Source organism: Salmo salar, chromosome 04, assembly GCF_965601325.2.
Source record: "Salmo salar chromosome 04, fSalSal1, whole genome shotgun sequence".
Lineage (NCBI taxonomy): Eukaryota > Metazoa > Chordata > Actinopteri > Salmoniformes > Salmonidae > Salmo > Salmo salar.
In genome coordinates, this window is record NC_138294.1 from 67,580,520 (window position 1) to 67,603,741 (window position 23,222).

The 23,222-nt window shown below is 42.8% G+C and overlaps 1 protein-coding gene across 1 annotated transcript; it reads left to right on the forward strand.

Moving 5' to 3' along the window:
• The first annotated feature begins 2,709 nt into the window (after positions 1-2,709).
• Positions 2,710-23,147, forward strand: LOC106603631 (myb-binding protein 1A-like protein). Its single transcript, XM_014197519.3, has 26 exons — positions 2,710-2,970; positions 3,399-3,494; positions 5,010-5,093; positions 6,809-6,883; positions 9,033-9,140; positions 11,716-11,906; positions 12,019-12,186; positions 12,450-12,567; positions 12,952-13,241; positions 13,320-13,430; positions 13,802-13,927; positions 14,128-14,334; positions 14,418-14,526; positions 14,681-14,768; positions 15,023-15,180; positions 15,345-15,467; positions 16,714-16,842; positions 17,120-17,293; positions 17,514-17,671; positions 20,061-20,280; positions 20,439-20,570; positions 20,696-20,764; positions 20,965-21,078; positions 21,366-21,470; positions 21,568-21,692; positions 22,465-23,147. The coding sequence occupies exons 1-26, from the start codon at positions 2,767-2,769 to the stop codon at positions 22,757-22,759; spliced, it is 3,777 nt and encodes a 1,258-aa protein (XP_014052994.2). The 5' UTR covers positions 2,710-2,766; the 3' UTR covers positions 22,760-23,147.
• Positions 23,148-23,222: the final 75 nt, after the last annotated feature.

A 23,222-nucleotide genomic window follows, 5' to 3' on the forward strand; every position in this document is an offset into this window, starting at 1 on the left:
TTCAAGGACAAAATTACATGTAATTAAGTTTTTCTTTGTTGAAGTGGGGACAGTAACATTCAGGGCCAGATTAATGTGGGGGCTTACAGGGGCACAAAAAACAGTAAGTCACTCTAAGAGCTTCTGTTAAATGGGTAAAATATTAAATAAATGCATTTTTCAATGTACTTTGTGTACAATACAAAACACATTTATTGTGCACAACATGACAATACACTTATTGTATGTACAATGTAATCTGAGTAGAAAAATGGCTGCGCAGTGGCTCCAAAACAGCGCCCCCTATCAGTCATCTAGGGTACATTGACATCATTGGTTATTACAGAGGTGTAAACCAGCTGGCATAGCCTACCGCCTGTTTGTAGTCCTAGAAACCGGAACTAATTTACTTACATATGATTCATTCAGCCATTCCTTTGGGGAAAATTAATAGGTAAAGAATAAGGTTTTGGGATAAACGCCGAAAATATGGTCTGAGGTTAAAAAAAGCTACGTTTTTCTCTATGATATAATATCAGTCAATTAACATGACCTTTATGAATTATGAAGCCTTTGTGCTTTTTCTTTACTAGGCCTATAAAAATAATTCTAAATTCACAAAAAGTTGACGTTAGCCGAGGAAGATTATCTCATAGAACAAAACATATAAAAAATTCTAAGCCTGGGTTTACCACATACCTTATTTTCAGTGTTTATCCAAAAACCCTACAAATATTCAATTTATTTCATAGGCTGATGTCTACAAAAAGATGCCATTAGTAGTAGTTTGGGAAATTCTACCCTGGCTCTTCTGAATCAAGTCTATATATTCTTAAATTATAATTAAAAAAATAGCAAAATAGTCTGTGAATCTGCGAATATGACCAAATGTACAGTACCAGTCAAAAGTTTGGACACACCTACTCATTCCATGGTTTTTCCTTATTTTACTATTTTCTACATTGTAGAATAATAGTGAAGACATCAAAACTAGAAAATAACCTAAAAAGTGTTAAACAAATCAAAATATATTTTATATTCGAGATTATTCAAAGTAGCCACCCTTTGCCTTGATGACAGCTTTGCATTCTCTTGGCATTCTATCAACCAGCTTCATGAGGAATTTGCCTGGAATGCATTTCAATTAACAGGTGTGCCTTCTTAAAAGTTAATTTGTGGAATTTATTTCATTCTTAATGCGTTTGAGCCAATCAGTTGTGTTGTGACAAGGTGGGGTGGTATACAGAAGAGAGCCCTATTTGGTAAAAGACCAAGTTCATATTATGTCAAGAACAGATCAAATAAGCAAAGAGAAACAACAGTCCATCATTACTTTTAGACATGAAGGCCAGTCAATCTGGAAAAGTTCAATAACTTTAAAAGTTTCTTCGTGTAGTTGCAAAAACCATCATACGCTATGATGAAACTGGCTCTAATGAGGACTGCCACAGGAAAGGAAGACCCAGAGTTACCTCTGCTGCAGAGGATAAGTTCATCAGAGTTAACTGCACCTCAGATTGCAGCCCAAATAAATGCTTATTTGAATGTTCAAAGGAGACTGCGTGAATCAGGCCTTCATGGTCGAATTGCTGCAAAGAAATCACTACTAAAGGACACCAATAATAAGAAGAGACATGCTTGGACCAAGAAAAACTAGCAATTTACATTAGACCGGTGGAAATCTGTCCTTTAGTCTGATGAGCCCAAATTTGAGATTTTTAGGTTTCAACCGCTGTGTCTTTGTGAGACTTAGAGTAGGTGAATAGATGATCTCGGCATGTGTGGTTCCCACCGTGAAGCATGGAGGAGGAGGTGTGATGGTGTGGGGGTGCTTTGCTGGTGACACTGTCAGTGATTTATTTAGAATTCAAGGCACACTTAACCAGCATGGATACCACAGCATCTTGCAGCCATACACCATCCCATCTGGTTTGCGCTTAGTGGGACTATCATTTGTTTTTCAACAGGACAATGATCCAAAACACACCTCCAGGCTGTGTAAGGGCTATTTGACCAAAAAGGGGAGTGATGGAGTGTTGCATCAGATGACCTGGCCTCCACAATCATCCGGCCTCAACCCAATTGAGATGGTTTGGGATGAGTTGGACCGCAGAGTGAAGGAAAAGCAGGCAACAAGTGCTCAGCATATGTGGGAACGCCTTCAAGACTGTTGGAAAAGCTTTCCAGGTGAAGCTGGTTGAGAGAATGCCAAGCATGTGCAAAGCTGTCATCAAGGCAAAGAGTGGCTACTTTAAAGACTCTAAAACATAAATATATTTAGATTTGTTTAACACTTTTTTGGTTACTACATGATTCCATATGTGCTATTTCATAGTTTTGATGTCTTCACTATTATTCTACAATGCAGAAAATAGTAAAAATAAAAACCCCTTGAATGAGTAGGTGTGTCCAAACTTTTGACTGGTACTGTAAATTTTGCTTCATATGAGAAATGTTACAGATTAGGCTACAGAAATATGAGTTCAAAGATGTTATGCTGAAGCAGCCATTATCACCATACACCACAGTGTAGGCTACAAACGGCTGTGTTTACACAGGCAGCCCAATTCTTATCTATTTCCACTAATATGTATTTTTGACCAGTCAGCTCAGTTATTTTGCCAATAATTGGGTAAACGGTCAGAATTGGGATGCCTGTGTAAACCAGCAAAGAGCTGACAAAAGCTGGTTGGCTCGTGAAGAAAAGGGACTTCCTTTGAACCCGGAAGATGTACTTTTTTTTTTTTTAGGTGCTGGGGTCATGCACGTTTTTCTCCAAATTGTCACATGGCATGCATGGCCACTACGATGCATTTAGATATGGGGGAGATAGAAAATGAACCAGTGCGACCAAAAATTAAGGATGCAAAGGGTGTTCTCAAACAGAACCGCGAGTTCCTGGACTTCTTCTGGGATATCACTAAACCTGAACAAGATATACGGCTGAAGGCCATTGAAAATCTCATACAATATTTGAAGAAGAGTGAAAAGGTTGGTGTGTTTGGGTCTGCTCTCAGTTGCTAGCTAGCTAACAGTTAGCTAACATAGCCTACTTATTTTGCTAAACTATCGACCATAGTTAGCCACATTATGCTATTGGTGGGTGTTGCACTTTAGAGCAACCCATAACGTTATCAATTTCCAGTTTAGTACAGCTGTAAAACGCTGAGCAGTATGGCTAGCTAGTTAGGCTAACGTTGCTAACTACTGGAGATGCCCAGGAATATTATTTCACACATGGCCACGTGGGTTGAGTTGTGAGCTTTGATTGCTGGCATGTGCCTTACTCTAATTCTATTAATTTGAGTTGTCAAACTCTCTTTAGAAGGGATAGGTGCTACCACACGTACATGTTGTTAACTTTATGGAGCCATCCAGTTCTTGACATTTAGCCATAAGGTCTTGTCTTTCCTTTCAAGCCAGATGAGCTGAAGTACACTCTGAAGAGACTGGTGGATGGCTTGGCACACACCAGAGAGGCTGCCCGGCCAGGCTTCAGTTTGGCGTTGGGACAGGTAATGCAATCAAAAATGCATATTTTGATAAATTGGTAAAACAATGTTAATTGTGTAGATAGTCCTATAAGAAAACAAATGGTCCAAACCTTATGTTGCTATCATAATCCGTAATTGGAGTTTTTCAGTGGTGGAAAAAGTAACAAATCTCATACTTGAGTAAAAGTAAAGATATGTTATTAATAGAAAATGACTCAAGTGAAAGTCACCCAGTAAAATACTACATGAGTAAAAGTCTAAAGGTATTTGGTTTTAAAAATACTTGAGTATCTTAAGTAAATGTCATTGATAAAATGTACTTAAGTATCAAAAGTAAAAGTATAAATAATTTCAAATTCCTTATATAAAGCAAACCAGGTGGCACAATTTTGTTTAATTTTTAAATTTATGGATAGCCAGGGTCAACAATCATTTAAAAACAAAGCATTTGTGTTGGGTGAGTCTGCCAGATTAGAGGCAGTAGGGATGACCAGGGATGTTCTTTTGATAAGTGCGAATTGGACAATTTTCTGTCCTGCTAAGCATTCAAAATGTAACGAGTACTTTCGGGTGTCAGGGAAAATGTATGGAGTAAAAAGTAGATTATTTCCTTTAGGAATGTAAAAGTTGTCATATATATCTATCCCCCAAAAAACGACTTAAGTAGTATGTTCAAATATTTTTAACTTAAGTACTTTACTCCAATGGAGTTTTTACCCATGTAAGATGGCCAAAATTAGGGTGACTAAATCAATGAAGGCCAGAGGGGGGGGGGAAGGAGGAAAAAATCTGGAAAATTGCACAGCATCACGTCAGCTAGGCTGGGTGCTGTGTGAGAATGTAGGCTACCTGACAGGCTCCCTGACCTGTTGATCTCATCATTCTTCAAGAATCCACAGGACATAAAACACTAGAGGTAAGATAAATATTGATTTTGAGATGTGACATGTAGTATTTTGGTATACGGTTTTCATATTGATGCTAATTTCCTGTTCTTCAAAGATTTTGCACAAAAACAAGCATATCTGTGAAATGTCAATGGAGCACTGAGCATACAGCAAGCTTTTATTCTCAAATCCTTTTACATTTAATTCAGCTGGTGTCATGCTAATTTAGGTTTTTGCAACATATGGAAACATTGAAGACGACCACATGTAAAAACCTCAAGTTGCAGTGAAAAAGCTGCACTGCTCTGTCAACATAGTTCTGTGCTTATTATCGGATGTATTAGGTTATGAAGTCCGACTTTGTGGATTTATACGCTTAATTAAAAGACCCCCTGAACGATTCAGAACAGGAACAATCATATTTGTCATGGTAAACTGTATTTTATAACACAAGGAATTGAAATTGTATCACCAAAGTGTGTTTTCACCCCCCCATGGCAGTGGGTGGCCACCCTACTACACATCTAATGGCTCAGCAAAATCCTGTGTCTTTGTACATGTTTAACGAATGACTTATTAAGGTGTTACTACATAACATGTAGAAGATGTGACTTATGCATAATTTCTCTTTCATTGTTTTGGTTGTCAGGTCCTGAGCGTGTTTGAGGAGGTATCTCTGCGTACCGCATTTGATCAAATCAAAGAGAAGCACAACTTGTCGACAGTGAAAAAGGTGAGCATGTGATATGACTAAAGTTAGATGCTGTGTACCATGGTAAATATACTGCTCAAAAAAATAAAGGCAACACTTAAACAACACAATGTAACTCCAAGTCAATCACACTTCTGTGAAATCAAACTGTCCACTTAGGAAGCAACACTGATTGACAATACATTTCACATGCTGTTGTGCAAATGGAATAGACAATGGGTGGAAATTATAAGCAATAAGCAAGACGCCCCCAATAAAGAAGTGGTTCTGCAGGTGGTGACCACAGACCACTTCTCAGTTCCTATGCTTCCTGGCTGATGTTTTGGTCACCTTTTGAATGCTGGCGGTGCTTTCACTCTAGTGGTAGCATGAGACGGAGTCTACAACCCACACAAGTGGCTCAGGTAGTGCAGCTCATCCAGGATGGCACATCAATGCGAGCTGTGGCAAGAAGGTTTGCTGTGTCTGTCAGTGTAGTGTCCAGAGCATGGAGGCGCTACCAGGAGACGGGCCAGTACATCAGGAGACGTGGAGGAGGCCGTAGGAGGGCAACAACCCAGCAGCAGGACCGCTACCTCCGCCTTTGTGCAAGGAGGAGCAGGAGGAGCACTGCCAGAGCCCTGCAAAATGACCTCCAGCAGGCCACAAATGTGCATGTGTCTGCTCAAACGGTCAGAAACAGACTCCATGAGGGTGGTATGAGGGCCCGACGTCCACAGGTGGGGGTTGTGCTTACAGCCCAACACCGTGCAGGACGTTTGGCATTTGCCAGAGAACACCAAGATTGGCAAATTCGCCACTGGCGCCCTGTGCTCTTCACAGATGAAAGCAGGTTCACACTGAGCACGTGACAGACGTGACAGAGTCTGGAGACGCCGTGGAGAACGTTCTGCTGCCTGCAACATCCTCCAGCATGACCGGTTTGGCGGTGGGTCAGTCATGGTGTGGGGTGGCATTTTTTGGGGGGGCCGCACATCCCTCCATGTGCTCGCCAGAGGTAGCCTGACTGCCATTAGGTACCGAGATGAGATCCTCAGACCCCTTGTGAGACCATATGCTTGGGGGGTTGGCCCTGGGTTCCTCCTAATGCAAGACAATGCTAGACCTCATGCGGCTGGAGTGTGTCAGCAGTTCCTGCAAGAGGAAGGCATTGATGCTATGGACTGGCCCGCCCGTTCCCCAGACCTGAATCCAATTGAGCACATATGGGACATCATGTCTCGCTCCATCCACCAACGCCACGTTGCACCACAGACTGTCCAGGAGTTGGCGGATGCTTTAGTCCAGGTCTGGGAGGAGATCCCTCAGGAGACCATCCGCCACCTCATCAGGAGCATGCCCAGGCGTTGTAGGGAGGTCATACAGGCACGTGGACGCCACACACACTACTGAGCCTCATTTTGACTTGTTTTAAGGACATTACATCAAAGTTGGATCAGCCTGTAGTGTGGTTTTCCACTTTAATTTTGAGTGTGACTCCAAATCCAGACCTCCATGGGTTGATAAATTGGATTTCCATTGATTATTTTTGTGATTTTGTTGTCAGCACATTCAACTATGTAAAGAAAAGTATTTAATAAGATTATTTATTTCATTCAGATCTAGGATGTTGTTTAAGTGTTCCCTTTATTTTTTTGAGCAGTGTATTTATTAGACATTTTACTAACATCCATATACTTCATGTACGGCCAATGAAGATCTCCATTTTATACTGTATCTTGTGTTCATGTTGACAGAAACTCATCAGAAATGCTGCTTTTGGGAACTTCTTTGGTGTGCTTGCCTTGTCTCAGTCAACACGCCTTCCAAAGGTAAGAATGACACCAGGTAACCCAAGGGCTTGGCAGAGAAGATTAGTATACCGTGTTTGGTGCAGATAATGGAGGAGCACATAGACGGGTTGGTTGTTTAGCAACTGACGGGTGCGGAACAATGGGGCAAAACAGACGTGGTTGGCTTAGACTGTTGACAACATGTAAACTACACTGAACAAAAATATAAATGCAACATGTAAAGTGTTGGTCCCATGTTTCATGAGCTGAAATAAGATGCCAGAAATGTCCCATATGCATAAAAAGCTTATTTCTCTCTGTTGTGCACACATTTGTTTACATCCCTGTTAGTGAGCATTTCTACTTTGCCAAGATAATCCATCCACTTGACAGGTGTGGCATATCAAGAAGCACACCTGTACTGGTGACAATAAAAGGTCACTGTCAAATGTGCAGTTTTATCACATACACAAAGCCACAGATGTCTTAAGTTTTGAGGGAGTGTGCATTTGCCATGCTGACTGCAGGACTGTCCACCAGAGCTGTTGCCAGATAATTTAATGTTAATTTCTTTATCATAAGCTGCCTCTAACGTTGTTTTAGAGAATATGGCAATGCGTCCAACCGGCCTTACAATCGCAGACCATGTGTATGACGTCGTGTGGGCGAGCGGTTTGCTGATGCGAACGGTGTGCCCCACGGTGGGGTTATTGCATGGGCAGGCGTAAGCTACGGACAACAAACACAATTGCATTTTATTGATGGCAATTTAAATGCGCAGAGATACCGTGATGAGATCCTGAGGCCCATTGTCGTGCCATTCATCCTCAACCGTCACCTCAGGTTTCAGCATGATAATGCACGGCCCCATGTTGCAAGGATCTGTACACAATTCCTGGAAGTTGAGATGTCCCAGTTATTCATGGCCTGCATCCTCCCCAGACTTTTTATTTATTTACTTAACCCTTTTTCTTCCTAATTTTGTGATATCCAATTGGTAGTTAGTCTTGTACCATCGCTGCAACTCCAGTACGGGCTAGGGAGAGGCGAAAGTCGAGAGCCATGTGTCCTCCAAAACACGACCCTGCCAAGCCATACTACTTCTTAACACACTCGCTTTACCCGGAAGCCAGCCGTACCAATGTACAACAGAAACAGTACAACTGGCTACGTGTCACCTAGCATGCGCCTGGCCCACCACAATACTCAGACATGTCACCCGTTCAGCATGTTTGGAATGCTCTGGATTGACAGCATGTCCTAGTTAAAGCCAATATCCAGAAAATTCTCACAGCCATTGAGGAGTGGGACAACATTCCAATGGCCACAATCAAGAGCATGATCAACTCTACGTGAATTGGGAGATGTCGCACAGCATTTACATTTTTTATTTAACTAGACAAGTCAGTTAAGACCAAATTCTTATTTACAATGACGGCCTACCGGGGAACAGTGGGTGTGCTTGCCCTGCCTTGTTCAGGGGCAGAACAACATATTTTTACCTTGTCAGCTCGGGGATTCGATCCAGCAACCTTTCTGTTACTGGCCCGAAGCTCTAACCACTAGGCTACCTGTCGCCCAAAAATGAGGCAAATGGTGGTCACACCAGATCTAGTTTTTTGATCCAAGCCGCTACCATTTTAAAGTTCTGTTACCAACATATTTTATATCTGTATTCCCAGTCATATGAAATCCATAGATTAGGGCCTAATGAATTGATTTCAATTGACTGATTTCCGTATATGAATTCTAACTCGGTAAAATAGTTAATTGTTGCATGTGGCGTTTTTATTTTAGTTCAATATATATTTAGTCTCAATGTTTTATTGTAGCCATATTAGCATAGACATGACATCAGTCAAAAAAACTAAAAACAAGACGTATCAATAGCAAGATACAATGAGCTGAAACGAGCCACCTTTGATTCCCCACATTGCAGCTTGCTTTTTGCCATTGCAGCTTGCTTTTTGCCATTGCAGCTTGCTTTTTGCCATTGTTGCTAGCTATCTGACCATTCAGAATCATAACAACGCACGCCTTCCGGCCTCGTCAATGCTTGCATCATTTTTGTGAAGTCAGCCAACCCAGTCTATATGTCCCTCTATTGTTACTGCGGAACCTAGCTGTGTCTCTAATGTTCAGACTTCAGTGTGTGTTTGGTATGCTTACTTACCTGTGTGTGTGACAGGAGCCTCAGGTGGTGCTGGAGTGTGTCCAGCTCCTCCAGAGCCTCTCGCTTCACAGAGAACACCTGCGGGACCTGCCCAGGAAGACCATGGTGGACATCCTGTCTGAGGTGAGTGACTCGGCCAGCTCTACTTCATACTGTATCACTCTTTATGGTCCAACGGTAACTTTTTATTTTTTCTCATTGGCCCGGTTGAAAAACATCTACTGGCCCGAACATGGTGTAGTTTTTAAATGCATTGGGACCATGCAGGGCCTGTAGGTTGGCATGCTTTCTCTCAGTATTCAGCTATTAATAGGCTATATCTGGTTATTATGGTATTGAAGTTGTGTAATATTATTTAGCAATCTAAGTCATTACTCCATTCTTTAGAATTGTATTAATTGCATACATTTTTGTTTCTAAAAAATGTCATTAAGGTAATTTTTTCCTACTTTCCAAAATAGGACGCTACCCCTTTTTTTTAAGACGTTCTGCATTCCAAAAGAGATCGTCATGGCTACAGTAGGCTAGCCAAGACGAATGCCAGGTGTCTTTTTGTAGCTTTCTTTGTGCAGACTATCAACAGTAGCCAGCATACTGCTAGTCTGTTCACTATTTCTCTAAAATAAATAAGCTCAGCCAGTAGATTGGGGCTCCCGAGTGGCGCAGCGGTCTAAGACACTGCATCTCAGTGCTCGAGGCGTCACTACAGACACCCTGGTTAGAATCCAGACTGTATCACAGCCGGCCATGATTGGAAGTCCCATAGGGCAGCGCACAATTGGCCCAGCATCATCCGGGTTTGGCCAGTGTAGGTCATCATTGTAAATAAGAATTTGTTCTTAGCTGACTTGCCTAGTTAAATAAACAAAAGATTGATGGGCACTTGTTTTTTCTCTGGACAGCTTGCGTGTGCTGTGTGTAAAGGCATCAACTCATGTACTGCTCAACAAGTTGTGACTAGCGGAAGCGTCATGGTGCTTGAATGAATGGCCAATCATATTGCTCAAATACAAATAGCGTAACTATTCCACGTGTAGTCTTCAATGGTTTAAAATGGTGTACTACGACATAGCAGGTAAATGTTGATCTGGAACATGCTGAGAAGTTACTGGCCCTGACAAGATCCACTGGCCCTTAACCTCCCTGGGCAAGGTGGGACGTTTGCGTCCCACCTAGTCAACAGCCAGTGGAATCGCGTGGCGCGAAATACAAATACCTCAAAAATGCTATAACTTCAATTTCTCAAACATATGACTATTTTACACCATTTTAAAGACAAGACTCTCGTTAATCTAACCACATTGTCCGATTTCAAAAAGGCTTTACAGCGAAAGCAAAACATTAGATTGTCAGGGGAGTACCCTGCCAAAAATAATCACACAGCCATTTTCAAAGCAAGCATATATGTCACAAAAACCAAAACCACAGCTAAATGCAGCACTAACCTTTGATCTTCATCAGATGACACTCCTAGGACATTATGTTATACAATACATGCATGTTTTGTTCAATCAAGTTCATATTTATATAAAAAACCAGCTTTTTACATTAGCATGTGATGTTCAGAACTAGCATACCCACCGCAAACTTCCGGTGAATTTACTAAATTACTTAAGATTAACGTTCCCCAAATAAATAACAATTATTTTAAGAATTATAGATACAGAACTCCTTTATGCAATCGCGGTGTCAGATTTTAAAATAGCTTTTCGTCGAAAGCACATTTTGCAATATTCTGAGTACATAGCCCGGCCATCACGGCTAGCTAATTTGACACCCACCAAGTTTGGCTCTCACCAAACTCAGATTTACTATAAGAAAATGTGGATTACCTTTCCTGTTCTTCGTCAGAATGCACTCCCAGGACTTCTACTTCAACAACAACATGTTGTTTTGGTTCCAAATAATCCATAGTTATATTCAAATACCTCCGTTTTGTTCGTGCGTTCAGGTCAGTATCCGAAGGGTGACGCGCGAGCGCATTTCGTGACAAAAAAAATCAAAATATTCCATTACCCTACTTCGAAGCATGTCAAACGCTGTTTAAAATCAATTTTTATTCTATTTTTCTCGTAAAATAGCGATAATATTCCAACCGGGCGACGTTGTATTCATTCAAAGGCTGAAAGAAAAAAATGGAGAATTCTCATGAACGCACTTCTCAGTGTCACTGTTCCCAGCCTGACCACTCACAAACAGAGCTGCTGTACTTCGCCCAGAGACTGCAGACACCCCATTACACTTTCTGGCGCCTTCTGAGAGCCAATGGAAGCCTTAGAAAATGTCACGTTACAGCAGAGATGCTGTATTTGATAGAGATGCCACAGAAGGAGAACAAATTGTCATACAGGGCACTTCCTGTATGGAATTTTCTCAGGTTTTGGCCTGCCATATTAGTTCTGTTATACTCACAGACACCATTCAAACAGTTTTAGAAACTTTAGAGTGTTTTCTATCCAAATCAAACAATTATATGCATATTCTCGTTTTTGGGCAAGAGTAGTAACCAGTTTAAATCGGGTACGTTTTTTATCCGGCCGTGCAAATACTGCCCCCTAGCCCCAACAGGTTAAACATGATTTTACTCGCCACAGGCCATCTTTAATGTCGGACCCTGCTTCTCATGGGGTCCCAACGTGATAAATCCTGGTGTGGAAGGGTGCAGTCAATATGACCTGTGTTTTGTGTGTTTCTCCAGACGTCAGAGGAGGTGTTTGAGGAGGTGCTGCTGGGAGCTCTGCAGACAGACTTGTCCTCTGCCTTCAACACCCCCGAGCAGCTGCAGCTCCTCCTGGTGGCCATGCAGAAGTTCCCCCAGGTGCTCAAGCCCAAGAAGCTGAAGAAGTTGCTGGGCACCTCCACAATCATTACCATGGACAATATCCCTAAGTGAGCAGCTTTTTACCACTATGTCTAGGTTTCTTCTTCCATGGTCATGGTGACACACACACACACACTTTGACTAAATGTACAATCAAAACCCGTGTTTCCTCTCCCCTAGGTTAACAGAGGTACTGAAGATGGCGGCCCGCTCTGTCAAAAAGGACCGCCTGCTGCCTGCGGTGGCTCTGGACCTGCTGCAGATCTCTCTGAAGGAGGACAACTTTGAGCTCTTTTGGAGGGAGACCATAATTAAGGGAATGTTGAAAGACCAGCCAGGGCCCACACAGTAAGCACAGAACTGGGGTTAAAAGACTATTGCTCCCCACTTACATTTGGACCCTGAACCTGAGTATTAGATGATTGAACTATGTTCTGTAATCAAGACCCCTGTCATCTTAAATTGTTCCCCTGTCATTTTTCAAATTTATTGCAAGCACCCCCCCCCCCCCCCCCCCCCCCCCCCCCCTGTACATGAATGTTCCTGTTTTCCTTCCTTTGTTGCAAATGTCTATAGCTGTGCCAACATGCGGTCTTCTCTCTGTGCCACAGTTACCTGAGCTACCGGCTGCTGGGCAGTGCCCTGCCCTTGCTGACCCTGGTCCAGCTGAAACGGGTGCTAAATGGAGAGGTGATGAGGGCCTACGGGGAACACGTGGTCTCTGCTCAGGTCAGTCTCCCATCAAATGTCTTGACTCGCGACTGCACCAGGTCAAATGTCTTGACTCGCGACTGCACCAGGTCAAATGTCTTGACTCGCGACTGCACCAGGTCAAATGTCTTGACTCGCGACTGCACCAGGTCACATGTCTTGACTCGCGACTGCACCAGGTCACATGTCTTGACTCGCGACTGCACCAGGTCACATGTCTTGACTCGCGACTGCACCAGGTCACATGTCTTGACTCGCGACTGCACCAGGTCATAGAAATACATAGTAATGCTGCAGGTGTCTTAGTTAGTCACAGAACATGTGTAGCAAGATGCTCACTTATCCAAAAACTTAGTTTTTAATATATTGACTTACAAGTATGCGCTCACCTCGCCCCCACAGCTCCCAGACCGCTTCAAGTTTGCCCCCGAGATGGAGACGTACGTGGGCGACTTCCTGCAGGGCTGCGATGACCCGGAGAAGCAGCTGGCGGTGGTGGTGGCCTTCTCCCTGCTCACCAACCAGGGCTATCCCGTGGTGCCCTCCTTCTGGAGGGTTGTGCAGCACCTGCGGCCCACCGCCCTGCAGAGCTACGTGGACTGGCTCAAAGACATGTTCCTCAACCCCCAGCTGGACAGCTGCCTGGACTTCAGCACCCGCAGGCAGAAGGAGAACCAGGAGGGCGGGGTCCAGTGAGTAGAACCCTTATAGCATGTCATAGAACTATTAATATATGCCTTTCCAATGAATTGCTGACTCTCTATCCTTAGGAGAGAGAACTGTATATTCCGCCTGAGGAAATGGATCATTCCGCGCCTCACCTCCATCGTGGAGAACAACCAGGTGAAGAGAGAGGAGGATCTAGTGATGGATGTAGCTAGGTGAGAGATCACTGCAGGGAAAACATCATGTCACTGACTGTTTGCTGCTCCTCCAAGTGATTTTAAATAATGCCTTGGTGGTAACCCTTTGCTGCTCCCACAAGTGATATCTTTTTCCTGTGCCAAGTTGGATGTACGTAATAATCTTAACATTTATATCACTGCAACCAATGTATTCTGAAGGGCAGTTTATATTCGTAATGTAGCGATTCACCGATAAGCACCGGTTCCCCATTCAAATGTTTAAGACGAGTGCATTGAATTGTTTCAAACTAAAACGTATCGGAGCCCATTTATCGAATGATCTTGAAAGGGAAAGATGCACATCCCTAATAGATGCTAAGCCATTGTTTTATCCTCCATTGCACTAGGTTTGTCTTTTTCCATGCATTCTTTAATGCTAAGAAAGCTACCCCAGACATACCTGAGACAGAAGCCACTCTGTCAGTGCCCCTGGATGAGAAGACCAGAGTCGTTATCATCAACTCCTTCTTTGGGTGAAATAACACATTACACTATCACTTTACCAAACACAAGCTGTGGGGTAGTCAAATATGAAGAGCATGGCTGGAATAGTCATTTAAGTTTTAAACATGTATAGTTTTAAAGGGGCAATTACATGAAACGCCACAGCATGAGTTAATTTGTTACTCTACACACCCTTATCAACACGTCTCTAACCTCCCAACTCCTTCAGACTCCTGCAGCACATGAACCACCTGCCTTTGCTGGGCGACTCCCCTGAGGTGGCGGTCCACAACCAGAGGCACGTGCAGGGTGTGACTGGTGACGGCTCCATGTGGATCTACTGCCTCGTGCAGTATGCCGACGCCCTGCTCAACCAGCCAAAGTATGCCCAGAGCACCCAGCCCTTCAGCCCTGAGCAGAGACAGACCTGGGACAGGTATGGACCATGTAGAGATGGGGGATTTAAAGGTTGGTGTAAAAAATGTAAGCCAATAGTGAACCTGTTGTTATGATATCTAGTATGCTGGCGTCAGTAAGGACTCTAATGAAGAAATCTAAGAAAGGCCAGACTCCAGAGACCTCTGCATTCCAACAACTCTTCCTGCTGGTTGGCATTCACCTGTTCAAGGTAAGCAAATAACTAACAAATGAGGGGAGAAAAATAATTGTTGTAGTATTATGAACATTTTAGATTATAAAAAAAGAAAAGAATTGTAGATGCATAATTGTACTTTGTTCTTTTCCCACACATTTCTGTATATGTGTTTGCTTGTACCGTAAAGGCTCCAGAGGATTTGGTGGACCTGATGCAGGATCTGCAGAACTGCATGGCGAAAGCCCAAGAAAAGAAGTCCAAGAAGAAGGCAACAGGTAAGACCACATATCCGTAGGCCATGTGTCAGAGCCAACAAACTTTACAATCCACCCCGGTCTTCATCTGTGACAGGGAAGGAAGTACTCATTCTCCATAAATTGAACAATGAAAACGATCTATTTATCTAGTTCCCCTCCATACTCTTTCACAAGTTTACAGTGACCGTAAGGTTTGATAAATACCACCCTCTGTTTAATATGGTAGCCCTTGGTGTGATGTCTCTGTAACCACATGTCCTCCATTGATCCAGGTTCTGCAGGAGAGGAGCCCCACTGGGCTGAGGTGGTAGTGGACATCCTGCTCTCACTCCTGTCCCAGCCCAGTAGACACATCCGCCACGTCTGCCGGACTGTCTTCTCCAACATCTGTCCCCACGTCACCGCCAGAGCCCTCACCGCCATCTTGGATGTAAGTGTAGACTAGAGAATACTTTACTGTTGCAGAGCTGTAGTTTTGATATGTTACGTTCAAATATTACATTGTGCTCACTGATGGTAACTTTAGTTGATTTGTAAAAGTGCTTGTGGATATATTACAGGAATGTCCATTAATTAGAGGCATTGTGTATTTAGGTTCTGGACCCAGATAAAGATGAGGAGGACAGTGCCGTCGTGGTGACAGATGATCAAGACTCAGACAAAATAAAGAAGAAAGACATTAAAAAGAAAGGAGAGGAGGATGAAGGAGAGATCGAGGTCAGATCAGTTGTTTCACACCTGGTCACGTCCACAAAAGTGTATTCTATAGAATATTATGAACTGGGTAGTTTGAGCCCTGAATGCTGATTGGTTGAAAGCTGTGGTATGACACATGGTGACTAGTTTAGAGGTCGACTGATTATGATTTTTCAACACCGATACGGATTATTGGAGGACCAAAGAAAGCCCATACCGATTAATCGGCCGATTTTAAAATAAGTAATTATGTATGTGTATATATAGTTGTAATAATGACAATTACAACAATACTGAATGAACACTATTTTAATATAATACATAATAAAAATCAATTTGGTCTCAAATAAATAATGAAACATGTTCAATTTGATTTAAATAATGCAAATGTTCGGAAGAAATAGTATTCACACAGTTCGCAACGAGCCAGGTGGCCCAAACTGCTGCATATACCCTGACTCTGTTGCACAGAACGCAAGAGAAGTGACACAATTTCCCTAGTTAATATTGCCTGCTAACATGAATTTCTTTTAACTAAATATGCAGGTTTAAAAAAATATATACTTGTATATTGATTTTAAGAAAGGCATTGATGTTTATGGTTAGGTACATTGGTGCAACGATTGTGCTTTTTTCGCAAATGCGCTTTTGTTAAATCACCCGTTTGGCAAAGTTGAAGTAGGCTGTGATTCGACGATATAATAAATGCAACGCAGGACAAGCTAGTTAAACTAGTAATAACATAATCACTCGTTAACTACACATGGTTGATTGATTGTTTTTTTTATAAGTTTAATGCTAGCTAGCAACGTACCTGGGCTCCTTGCAGCCACCAGGTCCTTTCGATGCTGCACTCAACAGGTGGTCAGCCTGCCACGCAGTCTCCTCGTGGATTGCAATGTAATCGGCGTCCAAAAAATGCCGATTACCGATTGATATGAAAAATTTGGGCCGATTTCAAGTTATCGGCCATGTCGATTAATTGGTCGACCTCTAGACTATTTTATGAATGTATTTTAAATGAAGGATATATTTAAGCAGTAAGGCACCTCGGGGGTTTGTAGTATATTGCCAATATACCAGGGCTAAGGGCTGTATCCAGGCACTCCATGTCGCGCCTAAGAACAACACGTAGCCGTGTATATTGTCCATATTCCACACCCCCTTGGGCCTTACTGCTTAAATATATCCTTCATTTAAAATGCATCCCATAAGAGTGATTGCTTATATTTTATATCCTAAATATATGTATTACTTGCTTCCTCAGAAGGAGGATCAGTCGGATGCATCAGATGACGACTCTGAGGGTGAAGATGAGGCCATGGAGGAAGGGGGCGAGGTGGATCAGAACTTCCGCATTGAGCTGATGAAGGTCCTACAGAACCAAGATGCTTTGGTAGGTGTCTTTCCTGTGATTGATATTCTGTTCTACCTCTGGGTTTGTATTTACTGGTAACTCTAAGGTTTCACTTGTCGTGCTCAAGAAATGGTTGTTATTAGCCTTCGTTTTTTTAAATGCATTCTGTAGTAAGTCTCAGGATAAGTTTCTAGTGGTTTCAAGGTTGAAATTGTCATTAAGTAAAGTGGAGGATTCAAAAGAAAGGACATTGATACACAGCGCCGGGGTATTCTAGACATTAACTGGATTGAGTCTTTCTTCCTGCCCGTCACAGGCCACAGAAGAGGACGGCAGCGATGACGACGAACTGGACGATGAAGCTATGATGAAGCTGGACGGCAATATCGCAGCGCTGTTCCTTGAACAGAAGAAGAAGATGCAGGCTAAGAAGGATGAGAAGGACAAGCTAAAAAAGGAAAAGACCCTCGTCAGAGACTTCAAGATCAAGGTCTATTTTTGTCTCATCTGTTTGGATAGAGAGATGAGTTGTATGAGTGGAAGGTGTGATGTTTCCAATGCTCCTACTAGTGCTGGCTTCAGGGCACATACTAATAACTCTGTTACACAAGCTACGAGCAGTGCTATTTCTAACACTGCCTCTTGTTCTTCTGGTGCTGGTCCCCCCTATGTTCATGGTGCGCTGACCCTGGTTCTTTGCTGTGTTCCAGGTGCTGGACCTGGTGGAGGTGTTCCTGGCCAAGCAGGGCAGCAGCCCCCTGGTGCTGGGCATGGTGGAGCCCCTGCTCAGCGTCATCGAGAGCGGCATGAGCTCTGAGAGCGACCAGCAGGAGCAGGACTTCCTCCGCAAGGCCGCAGACATCTTCAAGTACGGCATGCTAGTGCCTTTAGACACACAGCCACTACTATCTTTTTTCTTCATGTCATTTATATAGGCAGTTTAATATTTGATCAAATAAAATCATCATGTCACTAGCACATCTGTGTTTGTGCACATCACCTGCATAGTGCAGGACGAGTGGGCCGTTGCTCAAGGACAGAGACAGTCAGACATTGCGTCAGCAGGTAGGCCTATAAAACATGATAGAGAACAGATTAACTTGGTAGCCAATTAAAAACATATATTGTACCCTCTAGTTAACTGTTAAGCTATTTTATTAACTGTTAAGCTATGTGTTAATGTTCCAAAAAACGTTCCACCGACTCTCGCGAATAAGGCCATACAAAGTTGATTTACTTTTTTAAACATTTCATATGACTTAACTAAATTATTATTTTTGATGAAACGAACTATTCAAGTTACCATGGTATTAGTTGGGATTCGGTTCAATCGCGGTGAATCTAATCATGAACATTTAATTGTAGAAACAAATATTAGACGTTGCCTTTGGATTATGTGGCTTCAAAACTTGTTTTATAGATACTTCCAGTTGATTTGAGCATCCAATGTATGGGACATTGCAACACTAGTCAGCCTGCAAAGTAAACACTTCTAATGTAGCTAAGATAAATGACTGAACTGGAAAAGGTTCATTTCCTGAAGATGTGTGGGCCTACCATAGCTATTTCATCTTTTGATATTTTGAATGAGCAAATTATTTCAAAAGGCATAAAACTTATTTGTAATGTTGCGATGTTTTTCATCAAGGGTGGTCAACCATCCTCCAGGAGAACTAATTGTTGTGCAGGTTTTTATTCCTGCAGGTTTTTATTCCTGAACACCCAGTAGCTCTCCACACTGAGGGCTGACCACAGGTGTTTTATACAGTTGCCTAGCAGGGTTTCTACTTTGTGGGGGATTAAGTGCCTTACTCAATGACAGGAGATGGTACATGGGATCAGAGAGCAGCCTCCCAGTGTCAATACCACACTACGCATACTTTTTTTATACAGTGCCCTCCGTAATTATTGGGACAGTGACATTTTTTGTTTTGGCTCTGTACTCCAGCACTTGGGATTTGAAATGATACAATAACTGAGAATGTTAGATGTGCACATGTCACCTCCCCAGACAAGCTAACCTCTCACTAATTGCAACAACAGGGGGGGTTAGGGTTTTTGAGGGGGTATGATATTTGTGCGTCTAACTTTCTCACTCATCCTTATTCACGATTCTTTCAGGACTATCCGCAGTCATGGTAGCATGTGCATTTAATATAGAAGTGTTTACAATCATATTATATTCTTATTTACAATTCAAGTGAATCCAATGACAATACATTATTTACCATTCATTTCTATTGGGCACAAAGTTTGATGTAATCATTGCCTGCTAGGATTGTGACTAAATATTACACTTTAGATTACTTTAATACACAAATGAATTTGGCCCAATACTACGTACAAAAAATACTGTAATTTCTAAACGGTTCACCCGATATGGATTAAAATACCCTCAAATTAAAGCTGACAGTCTGCACTTTAACCTCATGGTCATTGTATCATTTCACATCCAAAGTGCTGGAGTACAGAGCCAAAACAACAATGTGTCACTGTCCCAATAATTACCGAGGGTGCCATATGTACATGAAGACTCCGCAATTGTTGATCGTGGACATTTGGTTAAGTCATAATGTGTATGAATCCTGCATATCATTGACTGAGTACAGAATGCATCCATACTCATCATACAAAAAGTGATATCAAACAAGAGTTCAGAGTGGGATGTTAGATATGTCCTATCAGGAAGTTAAAGGTAGTTTCGCGAGCCAATGCAAACTAGTGTTAGCACAATGACTGAAAGGCTACAGATACAGTAGCATACGCTAGAGAACAATGCAAGTGGATCCATAGCTTCCAATCACTCCTCCTCTTGTCCCAAATGGCACCACATCCCTATATACTACCTCTAACTTAAAGGGCAGCTGAACATTTCTCTCACAAGTGACTCATATGAGAGTACATTGTGCCTGATTGAGCATAGAACCCTCAAACCGTTTATTCATTAACTTTCAGTTATTTCTTGTCATTAAAACACTCAAATACTTTTATTGTGCTCCCAAATGTCAGTGCATTAGAGCCATGTATAATAGTGTTAACGGTTTTAAAACTCATTAACACTAAGTGCCAAGCTATGTATTAGATGTAAGACAGGATTTGTTTTACTTCTTTATGCACCTATATAGAACAGCTTGTCAGATGCAGCTGCATTGAAGACTGATCTATTCCTGTCTGAGTAGACAGACTTGTCATGTCAAGTTTTCCAGTATTATTCTGCTATACTGATCAGCCAGTAACGTTATCCTCTACTCCCCCAGGAACCAGCTATGCCGGGCCAAGCAGTACTGTAAGACCGTAGGTGACAGACAGGGGGAGCTCCACGACCTGCTGGAGAAACTCATGACCAAAGCCCAGAAGCTCTCAGACTCCTCAGTGTCACTCTACTTTTTCAGTGCATCTCTGTACCTGGTCAAGGTGCTGAGAGGGGGGGTGCCCGGGGCCTCCGCAGAGAGCAAGACAATTCTATCAACTGAGGAGGTAAGTCTCTACCTTTCAGATTTCACTACAGTGACAGAAGTTGGTCCTTAACCAACCACTTGATAGATTCAACCTGAATGTACGCTGAGTATTTACTATTATTGTGTCTTTTGTGTAAAACCAACCTGTTGATATGCTGAAATCTCCTTGTGCTGCAGTTGAGGTTCATGGGTAACGTGGACGTGGAGAGGGTGTCTGATATCTTTAAAGGGGCTCTGCGCTCCTTCATGACGCGCAGGAAGAGCCCTCTGTCAGGCCTGATGTTCATCGACCTCTTCACCCGCTTCCCTGTGAGAACGGCAACAACTCTTACTCTATCTACACTGCCCTGAAGGGACTGTATAAACACTTGAAGGTGCATCGTTCTTTTCCTCTTGTGGCTGGTGTAACTGTGATTATCTTCTGTTGTGTGTAGGTTCTGTGTGTGAACCTATTGGAAACTGCAGTGGAACACATCACAACAGGAATCAGAGAACACCAACAAGTAAGACTAGCAGGCTCCTCACCTCAACAATCTGGAGTAAAAATATGCATTAACCATGGGTCAACTTCTACCAGCTCCTTTTAATACAATAATGACTAACCTAACTCTTCCCAGCCAATAATCCTTTCGGCCTGATGGTAAATACCACTGATCTGCAGAATAACGTCTGCACATTGAGGGTTTGACTTTGTGTTCCACAGAGCCAGGCCAGTGCCATGGTGCTGCGGGGGCTGCAGAGCAGGGAGGTACAGCAGCTGTTGGCGGGCGACCCCTGGGCAGGGCTGCTTCAGAAGGCGGTGGGCCAGGTGGCAGCGGTAGGCATCAAACACCTCACCCAAGCTTAGACATTAGAGAACATGTCACTGTGTGAAACTGCACAGTGCACCATACTGCAAACCATAGGAATCGATCTCTAGATCACATTATTACTATAAAACATGGGAACAATTATATCACATTAAAAAAACTCTGATCAACTAACAATTGTTTTTCATGCAGTTCAATCTATAGGTTTGTCTTAGATGATAAATGACCTCTCTCTCCCTGGGCTGTCGATTTTAGAAGACGTTACTGAAATGGTTGTGGATGTTGTTCTCCTCAGAGTCTGGAGACTGTAGTTGAGACCACTAAGAACAAGGTGGTCCAGGAGAAGTTGGTCAAAGCCCTGGAGCTTGGCCTGTTCCTGGTCAAAAACATCAACCAGCAGGTAAACCAACTCTAATTTCACCACATTTCCCTGTCCTACTAACATGGGAGGATTTTTGGAGGTTCTTTGACCTACCTTTGTCTCCTGTGTTTTACAGAAACTGTCTGTGGCTCTGGAGCCCCTCAAGACGGTTCTTCAGTCCATGAGAGAGGTTCTGGGTTTCAGAAAGACAGGCCAGATGGAGGACACCTACTGGGCCGTCATGAAACACTTTGGAGTCATGTGAGTAACTCCGCCACACGATCACTGTCTGCAGTTACACTACCATGTCATAGTGAATTAAATGTACCAACAATACTCATAGTAACATATAATCATTGAGACCTACTTGACAGGTTTTTGTTGTTGGATGTGAGCAATGTTGATAGTTTCCTACTGCAGTGGCAGTATACCCATAGAGCAGGGTGGTTCGTTGTCCTTCAAGGGGTTCTCCCTTTTCACACTCTAGTCATTTAAAAGACTCATCCAGAGTCTTACAGGAACAATTAGGGTTAAGTGTCTTGCTCAAGTGTATATCAGATTTTTTTACCTAGTCGGGTCTTGGCTTCGACCCAGCGACCTTTTGGTTACTGACCCAACGCTCTTAACCGCTAGGCTACCTGCCACCAATTTGTGATAGCGAATTCATCAGGAACCCCATCATATTCCGAACAACTCGAGTGAGATACAAGGAGTTTTACTATGACTTCGGCAGTGAATGGCCAGACGAGCCTAGTCTCGGGCCCTGGGAAGGTATATTGTAAATGTCTGCCTCTTGGCATCGGAGAGAAGATTTAGCAATTCTACACATTTTGCCATGAGGCAGAGAGAACTTGGACTAATTTAAGCTTGTGGATACCAATATCCCATGTTGCACAGGAACATGCATTGTAAACTACATTATAAAAATAATAAAATAAGAATATTACGAACATTTATTTTGAGATCTGGCTGCGGACCCACTTTGAGAACCTCTGCTCTAATACCATGTTTTTGTGGCTCCATCTTTTAACAGAAAGCCCAAACGGGACAGGATCAGGAAAACCAAGGAGGACCAGGCTGAGCCGACCGCTCCCAAGAAGAAAGGATTCCTACCCGAGACCAAAAAGAGAAAGAACCGCAAGAAGCAATTGCCTGTCTCTGAGCAGGGGGCAGCAAATGCCAACACAGTCCCCTTGGGGAAACCAGAGGAAGGGAAGAAGAAAAGGAAGAAACAGCCAGGAGAAGAGACACCTGGACAGGGGCTGGCCAAGCAGGCCAAGATGACACAGTCTGCAGTCAAACAGAAGAAAAAGAGGAGAATAAAGTAGACTGTATATATGTGTACGAGGCCTCTCACTCTGGTTTTGTAACTTTTCTGTTGATATATTTTTCAATTGTGGCCTGTGCTAGATTGTCTCTGTAACCTTCTCGTCTATGAACTAACAAATGTCATTGGCCAGGATTCAATCAGGTTATGCGCAATTAAAAGACATATGGAATGTTTACCTTGAATGAGCTCCCCGAACATTGCCTTTAAAAGATACATGGTGTGAATCCTGACCTTTTGGCATTATGCTAGTAGACCTCAAGCCCATTGAATGTGGTACATGGTAGTGCTTTTATTGATATGTTAAATCTGTTGTAGAACCTGATGTGGAGATGGGCCTCACGCTCTGGTATCTTTTCATAAAGTCATGGTGAGGTTTGTGGACAGTGCTATATTGTCTCTGTAACCTTTGCTTCCCCCTACACCTTATGCACAAGGTTCTCTTGAGTGTTCAAGCCTTTGAA